The sequence below is a fragment of the Uranotaenia lowii genome, chromosome 2, assembly GCF_029784155.1.
Source record: "Uranotaenia lowii strain MFRU-FL chromosome 2, ASM2978415v1, whole genome shotgun sequence".
Taxonomy (NCBI): Eukaryota; Metazoa; Arthropoda; class Insecta; order Diptera; family Culicidae; genus Uranotaenia; species Uranotaenia lowii.
Genome location: NC_073692.1, coordinates 249,117,195 through 249,128,531, shown reverse-complemented (window position 1 = coordinate 249,128,531; position 11,337 = coordinate 249,117,195). Strand labels below are relative to the sequence as shown.

General features: G+C 42.4%; 1 protein-coding gene across 1 annotated transcript; it reads left to right on the top strand.

The window, feature by feature from the left end:
• Nucleotides 1-4,632: 4,632 nt before the first annotated feature.
• Nucleotides 4,633-11,073, top strand: LOC129742493 (uncharacterized). Its single transcript, XM_055734394.1, has one exon. The coding sequence runs from the start codon at nucleotides 4,633-4,635 to the stop codon at nucleotides 11,071-11,073; it is 6,441 nt and encodes a 2,146-aa protein (XP_055590369.1).
• Nucleotides 11,074-11,337: the final 264 nt, after the last annotated feature.

Genomic DNA, 11,337 nt, shown 5'->3' with positions numbered 1-11,337 from the left:
TTTTGAGAGAACTGCAAAAAAGCACTGAAAAGAATAAACAAAAATATAACAAGTGTTATAAAACTAAAGTAATATTGACAAAAATAATACAAAACTGTGGGAAAATATGAATAACTATTACTAAAATTAAAAAATATGACAAAAAAAATAGTGACAAATGACAAAACTTTGGATAAAACACGCCAAATGTGGTTAAATAACTAAGCCAAAAAATATGACAAATATTACAAAATTAGACAAAAATATGAGAAAAAAATCACAGAAATGGCAAAACTATGACAAATGAGAAAAAAAAAATTTATGATAAAATTATAATCAAAATTTGATAATGAAATGACCTGACAGAACTAATATAAGGACCAATATTTGACAATAAATTTACAAAAATGACAAAATAATAACAACAAATTTACAATAAAATCACAAAAATCGGACAAAAAATAAGGCAAAATGGCTAGAATATGATAAAGTTTTGAAAAAAATATGACACAGTCTCGTTTGAACTACGGTACACAGTAAACAAAAATTACCGAGTTCGGTAATTTTTTTTACCGAAATCCTAACATGTGTAAATCGTTAAACTGTTCGGTAATTTTTTCGGTAAAAAATAAACGAATATCGGTAAATCGATTCTTCATTTACCGATGTTCGTATACTTTTTACCGAAAAAATTACCGAACAGTTTAACGATTTACACATGTTAGGATTTCGGTAAAAAAATTACCGAACTCGGTAATTTTCATTTACTGTGTACGTTGCACATCGTGTGTGTGAGCTGAATCGAAATCTAATTTATTTTTCTTCTCTCCTTCCACACGCTATTGTCGAGCGGTGCAATGACCCACAACGATACACCAAGGTCATCGAAAAATGAAGTTCGAGTGCGGAAATATCACGAAAATTATGCTGGGCCATATCTCGTTATGGCTGAAACAAATGTCGGAAATATATCTGCTGCGAAGATTGCTAAAAGTCTGGTGAAGAAATTTGGTGACGATTTTATACGTGCTATGCCGGTTTCTAAAACCAAAATGAAAATTTTGATGCGATCGAGGGATGCTGCTAATGAAATAGCAGGCATCGGTACCTCAAATGAAGTGCGTTTTTTTATCCCCCAACGGCTGGTGGAGTGTCTGGGGGTAGCCTATATATTGAGCCGGATATTTGTGATGAAGAATTGAAGTTTGCTAATGCGTACGATAAACGCAAGTCGAATCAAGTTGATAACCCGGAGATAGTTCATGCTCGTCGTGTGCTTAGAAAATTAGCTGATGATAAAGAGGAAGCCCTGTTTACGGTGATTTTTACTTTCGCTGGGCAGAGTTTACCTACTCACATCGAGTTGAATAGAGTGCTTTATTCTGTTAAGCAGTACATTTATCCTGTCCGCCAGTGTGGTAACTGCTGGCGCTTGGGACATGATAAAAAAGGATGCAAGAGTGCTAAACGCTGTAACCAATGCTTGGAGCAAGTGGGCGGCGAAGATCATGCATGTGAAAATAGTGAGCCCCAGTGCGTTAACTGTTTGGGCTCCCATCGGGCCAATGATCACAAGCTTTGTCCGAAAATAATTCAAAAAAAGAAAACCGATAAAGAGCGGCGCGACACTTTTTCACAAGGACGTGTCGATTGGTTTTGTGGAACAACTTCAAATGAATCATCAAACTCACTAACTATCATCTCCCAACCAACAACAAAATCCACCGTGGCAGTTGCTTGCCAAACAAGTAATGTTGACAAGAATGGGTCTAATCCTTCCAGCAAACGTCGTCATAATGTCGATTCGGACGATGAGCTTCCCCAACTTGAAGTTAACATTTCTGACGGGGTTTGCGATTCGATCCGATCGACGATTGAATCTACTGAGGTCATCGATATCGTTGCAGAGGCTCTGGAAGTTCCTGAGGAAGATGTTGAAACTCGACAAAAAATTCAACAAATGGTTTTGGAGAGAATTTCGGATGTTGTAAGTGATAAAATGAAAGGATATTTTGCTAATCTCAGATTATGAAAAACACCACACCGAGCACTTTAACAGCCACCGTTCCTCTGCAATGTCTACAATGGAATTGTAGAGGGATAAATAGTAAACGCTCATCTTTAATCCAGCTCATAAATACACACAATATCAATATTTCGCTTTTGAGTGAAACACATCTCGACAATCACACAAACTTTAGTCTACCGCAGCACACCATTTTTCGTAAAGATCACAGACGAAACTCGATGGGCGTAGCCATCGCGATTCGTTCAGAACTGAATCCCGTAGCATTTCCTATTGCACTGTCAGCGGATATTCAAGCCGTTGCCTGCCAGATCAAATACATCTCCGGGTTGATCACTATTGTATCTGTGTACATACACCCGCAAGCCAACATATCGCAGACTCAGTTTGATAATTTTTTATCAACCGTTCCGAAACCGTGCATCATTGGAGGAGACTTTAACGCAAAACATCACCTATGGGGAAGCGATCATGGAAACACACGTGGAGACCGTCTTCATCAAGCCATCGAAACATCTCATCTCGTCATTCTCAACAATGGTCAGCCAACTAGGTTTGATGTAAACCGGTCGTGGGGCGCAATTGATATCACGCTGGTTTCTTCGAGCCTTAGTTTGTGCTTCGACTGGGAGGTTTTGGATTCACCAAATGGAAGCGATCATTTTCCGATAGTTTTTCATTCGAGTACTACATGCGCGATGAAATTCTACTCTGGAATCAATGTTCGGAAAATCGACTGGGAACGTTTTACCGGAAGCCTCGAGGAATCATTCGTCGAAAATGGAGAACCGGATAGCTTTGATGTCTTCTTTGAGCTGATTTGGCAAGCACTGCGCAGATCCTGTCCATCAGTAAACTCGAACCACACTCGCCGAATACCGCAACCCTATTGGGACGAAGAGCTAACAGAAGCGAAGAAAGCCACCAGAGTTGCTTTCCGCGCTTGGAAACGAGAGCTGTCAACCGAAGCTTACGAAGGGTACGCTAATACAGAACGAAGGTTCAGAAATTTGGTACGCGAGAAGAAGAGGAAAAGTTGGCAACATTTTTGTGATAGTTGTGATAGTTCTACGTCCCTCACAACCTTATGGAGGATGGCTAGAAGATTCAAAGGGCGCGGAGAGCCATCAAAAAACCTTAGAATTTCGGACAATTTGGCCAACGATGTTTTGGACAAGTTGGCTCCCTCATCTGCCAAAAATCCACCCCCGGCTTTTCTACAATGTTCGTGTTGCCCTCAAACTGGTTTACCATTCTCAGTATCGGATATTCAAGCAGTTTTAAAAATCGGTAAAGATTCGGCTCCTGGTTTGGATGGTGTTCCATATTCCGTCATAAATCATCTCCCATGGGCGGCGCTTAGTCAGTTGCGAAAAATCTATTGCCAAATTTTTGCTTCAGGAAGAATTCCGGAAAGCTGGAAAACCTTTAAAATTGTACCGATTCCTAAAAGTGGTCATGATCCGATTTCTCCTTCTGCTGTTCGCCCAATCGCGTTAGCTTCATGTTTTCGCAAAGTGTATGAACTCATAATCAAAGATCGACTAGAACATTTCATCGAAAACAACAACTTATTCCCTTCAGCTATCAACGGTTTTAGGAAAGGACGAGGAACAATGGATGCGTTGTTTCCCCTGATTAATGAAGCTTCTTTAGCTTTGAAAAGAAGAGAGCATGTGGTGATATGTAGCCTCGATATCAAAGCCGCCTACGACAACGTGGAAATTAATGTTCTGGTCCGCGAATTACGCTCATTAACAGTCCCTGAATGCCTAGTAAGAAGTATTGTCACGTGTCACGGCGCGTCTCCATCAGATTATCTTTATATATTTTTTCCGTGCGCATAACATAGGAATGTGAGTTCTAATCTAGAATGATAAGCCAAAGGCGAATATGAAAAAAACCCACTTTATTTGTAAGGAAGTAGTTTGTAGAGAATTCTAACAAAAAAAAAAGAAGATTATTACCGGTCTAAGATCTTTATTGAGCACATTTCCTCACATCGTGAATAGTGAAACCGCTTAAAATTAGAAGTTAAATTCATAAGTTTCACGCCAGCAGGTAACCTCATCTGAAAAGAAAAAGAAAGAAAATATGTATTAATACAATATTATTTATATTATGAAGTGTAATTCGAAAATAGCATTCGTGATATCAACACAACTTATTTTACTCGGCTCAAGAAAGTTGTAAGTTAAAAATTAGATCATCAACTCTAAACTTTCATTTGCCTAACAAATGCAACATTTTCACAGTAGACATCCGCGTCGACCTAGAGCAACTTTGTTTATCCATCAGCAGCTTCAGTACGGTCCAAAGGGCGATCTGTGAAAGTTTTTTCATATATACTTACCAACCGACAGCAAACAAGTGAGGTTACCTAAGAAACATATAAAAACAAACAAACATTACAATCATCTCTTCAACTATACAGAAAAATCTCGATCACCGGAACATACGAAGAAGAATTGATAAAAAATAAGAGATATCTAGTAAACGTAAGTTAATCTAATGTAAACAAAAACAAACATTGATATATTCCAATTTTTGTAGGAATTTTTTAATATACTGTATTAAAATCTCGGAACCATCTCTATCATTCTTCACATTAAAAAATTCGTTTAATGATGGCCAAGGAAGCTTCAACTACTAAGCTGGATAAAAACCGAAAAACGGGAACAATTCCGAAGAAGTTACAAGACGTGATGACTACATCGTGCATCGGTGCTGCCTGCAGTTTCCCAGGGTCTACTGCCGGAATGCTTCAGTGCAACAAGTGTGCATTCTGGTATCACGTCAGGTGTGTTGGTGCCTCGGATGATGCCATCAAGCGCCCTTGGACGTGCAAGAAGTGCGTTCACGAAGCCTTCAAGATCCCTCGTAACCTCTCATTGAGAAATGTGTCATCGAGCCGCTGCCAAGTATGTGGTGGTCCCGAAACCGAGGAGATGGTGCAGTGCGATTCTTGCGACCTGTGGCATCACTTCCAATGTGTAGGAGTTACAGAGGCGGTCTCTGACGTTAGTTGGATATGTGCAAACTGCGAAAATGGTAACATTACTAAGAGAATCGTAAGTACTACAAACGAAGCCTTTGTACCACGATCTAACCACCAGTTGGAGTCCCATATATCATTGTTGTCCATTGATAATAAAACCAGCGTAGTTGATTCGACATTACTGACGGTCTCCCCAACAAATGTAATTCCTAGTTCGGTTCTTGCATCATCGGTTATTCCTACTACCACGTTAGCCCTTACGTACACTTTCGCTTCTTATGTAAACTCCAATGCCATCGACGTGTTGTCTAATAAAACGAATGCCTATCAAGTGAATAGCTCGCTTCCGAGCGTTGTGTTGAGTGGAGTGCGTGATCCTACTGTACCAATAACGAATCCTCAAAGTACAATTATTGGATCCAACGATGCTGTTCCACCCTTTCTTCTTCATTCTACCGCTGCTACGAATAATCTTCGTTTGATGCCATCGACCGATCGCCGCAGCCATCAGATGATTGGATTTGTGGATCAACCGAGGAGGCAAAACGTATCAACTGTCCCGCAGCCACCGAAACGAAATATGAGATTGGAGTTGCAGAAATTGGAAGAGGAACAACGACTGAACGAGGAGGAATACACCCGAAAGAAGCAGCTGCTTCAAAGGCGCTATGAATTGATACAGGCAATAGCAACCGAAGCTGAGTCGGCTGAAATCGAACCCAATATCCGAACGGAAGGATGGCAGTGCCATTCGGAACCTAGCGCCGAAAGAATACGACGTCAACCTGAGTTTAAACTACCGGAACAAAAAACATCTCACGATAATAAACTGTATCAACTGAAGTCTTCAGAAAATCATTGCTTAGCTGATCAGCCCGAGCAGATTTATCAACACATCCGATCCCAGCAGCCGTCGCTGATTCACCAGCGAAGAGTCTCTGACATACACTCCGATTTAACGGGAGCGGACGGACAAATAAGGCAGGTTGATGTGCGACCACCTTTGTATGCCGCTCACGATCAATTTACTCCTCGACATCGATCCACGCCGCAGCACCATGCGTATCGCTCTACGACACGTAACGTTTATCGTGATATAGGCACCGGAAATGACCTAACCAACAGTCACCTGACAGTTGCTCGGCAAGCGGCAGCTCAGGAGTTGCCCATATTTAGCGGGGTGCCTGAAGAATGGCCGTTATTCGTTTCTACCTATTCCACTACAACAACAATGTGCGGATTTACTGCAGAAGAAAACCTGATTCGGCTTCAAAAATGCCTGCGAGGTAAGGCCTATGAAGCTGTAAAGTGCATGTTGATGCACCCATCGAATGTTGGATCCATCATGTCAACGTTGAGAATGTTATTTGGCAGCCCTGAGATTATCGTACATAATTTGATCACGAAGATCCAGTCTGCTCCTCCCCCTCGAGCTGATCGCTTGGAAACTATGATCGACTTTGCGTTATCAGTGAAAAACTTGTGTGCTACCATTGAGGCATGTGAACTGATTGAGTATACCTACGACGCTACTTTACTTCGTGTTCTGGTGGGAAAATTGCCTATTGATTATAGAGTTGAATGGGCCAAATATCGTCGATTCATTGAAGAAGCCAAACTTACCACGTTTTGTGACTGGTTATATGATTTTGCGGAAACCATTTCATCAATCGCCTCATTGGATGACGTCGAACTTAAGCACTCGAAGGAAATGAAAAGGGGACCGGCCTACCTGAACCTGCATTCTGAGATCGAGGATGATTATTCAGATAAGTACGAGATCGAAAATTCGCCACAACTGAAGGAAAAACCCAAACGACATATTCATGCAACGGTAGACAAGAAAATTTGTAAAGTTTGCAACGAGAACTGTATTTCGTTGGAAAGGTGCAAAGGCTTTAGGGAACTCACTTACAAAGGTCGTTGGGCTGTAATTAATGAACATGGATTTTGCAAAAGGTGTCTTGGAAGACATGCTAGAGCATGCAAATCACAAAGGCTCTGTGGCGAGAACGGATGCTCGTATAAACATCATCCACTGCTTCACAAATTTCAGAACAACGGTTCCAATGCATCTCAAAATGTAACAGTAACGTCTGGGGACTGCAACATTCACCATAAGCTGCCAAATCATGTTTTATTTCGTGTGATTCCTGTTTTTCTTCATGGGCCCGCCAAAACGGTTAAGACCTATGCATTTTTGGATGACGGCTCATCATTAACCTTGATTGAAAGCGAGCTGGCTGCAGAGTTGGGTGTCACTGGAAAGGCTGAACCACTTTGTCTTCGATGGACTGGCAACAAAACCCGCAACGAGCCGGATTCACAGAATCTTACATTGGACATCTCAGGAACGCAGGTCGGCCATAAGAGGTATCGACTTCCCGAAGTACTTACCGTGTCCAATTTGGAACTGTTTCGTCAATCGTTGGATATGCAAGATTTCGCCGAAAAATACAGCCATCTACGAGGAGTTCCTGCAGAATCGTATCATGACATCCAGCCACGTATACTTATTGGGAGTAATAACGCTAACTTGGGATATGTCCTCAAGGGTCGTGAAGGAGAAATGCATGAGCCAGTAGCTACAAAGACCCGTCTGGGGTGGACCGTCTACGGCGAGTGTGATCTACGAAATCGGCAATTCTGTGGTTTTCACGACGTTCATATGTGCCAATGCAATGGCACTAAAGATGAAACACTGCATCAGGCGATGCGTGATTACTTTTCCATCGATGGATTAGGTATAACGAAGTCAACGGCACTGGTAGAGTCCAATGATGATCGGAGAGCTCGGAAAATTTTAGAGTCATTCTCGCGAAGGGATGATGGTCGTTTTGAAGGACGTCTTCTTTGGAAATACGATAAATTTAGAGTTCCGGATAGCAAACCACAGGCCACGCGTCGTTATGAATGTCTGGAAGCAAGGATGAGAAAGGACCCTTCACTAGCAGCGACTCTTCATGAGAAAATGCAGGATTATGTTGCGAAAGGTTACATAAGGAAACTGAGCGACGATGAGATAGGAGAAGATTTTCGGAAAGTGTGGTACCTACCGATATTTCCGGTTGTTAACCCCAACAAACCGAACAAAGTTCGCATCGTATGGGACGCAGCAGCGAAGAGCCATGGAATCGCTCTGAATTCACTTCTCCTGAAAGGTCCGGATCAAAACACGCCGCTTACTGACGTTCTCATCAGGTTTCGAGAACACCGAATCGCGGTTTGCGGTGACATCCGCGAGATGTTTCACCAGGTGATGATCTCTGAAGAAGACCAACATTACCAAAGGTTTTTGTGGAAAGAAAACTCTAGCGACCCAAAACCCAGTACGTATGTCATGCAAGTTTTAACCTTTGGCGCATGCTGTTCTCCGAGTATCGCGCAATACGCCAAGAACGTCAACGCAAGAGAACATGCAGGTCAATATCCTCAAGCAGCAGCAGCGATAACAGATAATCATTACGTGGACGATATGTTGTTGAGCGTGGAAAGCGAAGCGGAAGCGATTCGAGTGGCGGAAGAGGTTCGATTTATCCATGGACGAGCCGGGTTCGAAATGCGGAACTGGATCTCCAATTCCCCAGCAGTATTGGCAGCTTTAAGTCAGCCGGATTGTCTAGAAAAAAGTCTTAATTTAGATTCGGAACTGTCTACAGAGAAGGTGTTGGGCATGTGGTGGTGCACTGCCACAGACAGCTTTACCTATCGGTTATCTCGAAGGCACGACGCAGAACTTTTGTCCGGCAAACGCATCCCAACGAAACGAGAAGTACTTCGGACACTTATGTCAGTTTTCGATCCGTTAGGATTTTTAGCTAATCTGATGATTCATCTAAAGATAATCCTGCAGCAAATTTGGAGAATTTCCATAGGGTGGGATGAACAGATCCCAAAGAATATTTTTGATCGCTGGTTAGAATGGATCGCTGTTTTGCCGAAAGTTGAAGGCATTCGCATACCGAGATGTTTCCGTTTAGAGGTTTCAATTGAGTCAGATACGATAGTTCAGCTGCATACGTTCGTAGACGCAAGCGAGTTAGGATACGCCGCAGTTTTGTACCTGCGCTTCAAACAGCAAGAAAGGATCGAATGTGTTATAGTTGCCGCAAAATCCCGCGTAGCTCCCCTGAAATTTGTATCTATACCGAGGATGGAGCTTGAAGCTGCCTTAATTGGAGCAAGACTAGCTGATTCAATTTGCAAGGCTTTAAGTTTAAAAATAAACCAACGCGTCTTTTGGAGTGATTCCAGAGACGTTCTGTGTTGGATCCGATCAGATCACCGGCGTTATTCCCACTATGTAGCACACCGCGTTAGTGAAATCCTCGAACTAACCCAAATTTCAGAGTGGAGATGGATACCAACAGACGAAAATGTTGCCGATGAAGGTACCAAATGGCAAAGATCACCAGAGCTGGCCAATGACAGTCGTTGGCTCAACGGGCCAGAGTTTCTGAAGGAGGACGAGTTAACGTGGCCAACCGAGCAAATTAGTCGTGAAATCACCAATGAAGAACTAAAAGCAGCAATTTACTACCACGAACAAGTGCATCAGGCACCTGCTAATCTATTCGATACGACAAGGTTTAGCAGCTGGAACCATCTAAGACGAACGGCGGCATGGGTTCGAAGATTCATCGTCAACAAGGTACTCCAATTCAAAAACCTACCACTTGTTCTAGGCCCTCTTTCAGGACTAGAAATTTATCGCGGTGAAATGATTTTGTTCCGTCAAGCGCAATACGAAAAGTTTGCAGCAGAAATCTTAACACTTTCAAACGATAGAAACGCACACAAACTTCTCCCAAGATCGAGTTCGATCTATGAACTTTGGCCGTTCTTAGACGAAGATAAAGTTTTACGAGAAAAAACGCGCATTGGATCCTGTGAAATTGCCAGCATGGATGCCAAAAATCCCATAATACTTCCTAAATCGAGCCACATATCAAAGCTAATAGTTAAACACTATCACGAACAGTTTTATCATCGAAATCATCGCACCGTGTTGAACGAGCTGAGACAACGTTTCCGTATAGTACCACGCTTCGCAAGTGTTCTCCGGAAGGTACGAGCAGAATGCCAAGTTTGCAAGAACCTACGATCAGTTCCACAGCCTCCTCCTATGAGCGATCTTCCTGCAGCAAGGTTAGCCGCATTTTCCAGACCGTTTTCGTTTATTGGAATAGATTACTTCGGTCCAATTAATGTTACAGTTAAACGTAGCTCCGAGAAACGTTGGGGCGTTTTAATAACATGCTTAACAGTGCGTGCGGTTCATATTGAGATAGCGCACTCACTCTCTGCACAATCGTGCATTATGTCGTTACGGAATTTTATGGGAAGAAGAGGGATTCCAGTAGAAATTTTCAGTGATCGCGGTACCAACATGGTTGGCGCGAGCAAGGAACTTTTGTTGGCCCTGAAATCAATGGATCAAGACTTAGTCATCCAGGAAATAACAAGTCCTAATACAACGTGGTCATTTATACCACCCTCCTCGCCACACATGGGCGGGTCATGGGAAAGAATGATCCAAACCGTAAAAAGAAACCTGAACCAGATCAAACCGCGCCATCAACTTACAGATGAAGTGTTGAAAAACCTGTTGATTGAAATTGAAAATGTAATAAATTCGAGACCGCTGACACAGTTGGCATTAGACGACGAGGTTTCTTCGGTTTTGACCCCTAACCATTTCCTGCTCGGATCCTCAAACGGGCTAAAGCCGGCGACTCCCTTTAATGACAGCAATCAAGCTTTAAGGAATAATTGGCAAACTTCACAAATCGAGGCAAACGTTTTCTGGAAACGCTGGGTTCGAGATTACCTTCCCGAGCTCACCAAGAGATCCAAATGGTTGACTCCAGTGGAATCAATTAAAGTTGGTGATGTAGCAGTGATCGTCGACCCCAATCTTCCGCGGAACTGTTGGCCGCTTGGAAGAGTGATTTCGGCTGTTCCAGGCAAAGACGGCGAAGTAAGAGAAGCAGTAGTTCAAACCGCAAACGGCATTTACGAACGCCCAGCCGTGAAACTTGCAAAACTTGATGTTAGACGCGATTCTTAAGTAAACCGGAAGTCGTTTACGGGGGGGAGTGTCACGTGTCACGGCGCGTCTCCATCAGATTATCTTTATATATTTTTTCCGTGCGCATAACATAGGAATGTGAGTTCTAATCTAGAATGATAAGCCAAAGGCGAATATGAAAAAAACCCACTTTATTTGTAAGGAAGTAGTTTGTAGAGAATTCTAACAAAAAAAAAAGAAGATTATTACCGGTCTAAGATCTTTATTGAGCACATTTCCTCACATCGTGAATAGTGAAACCGC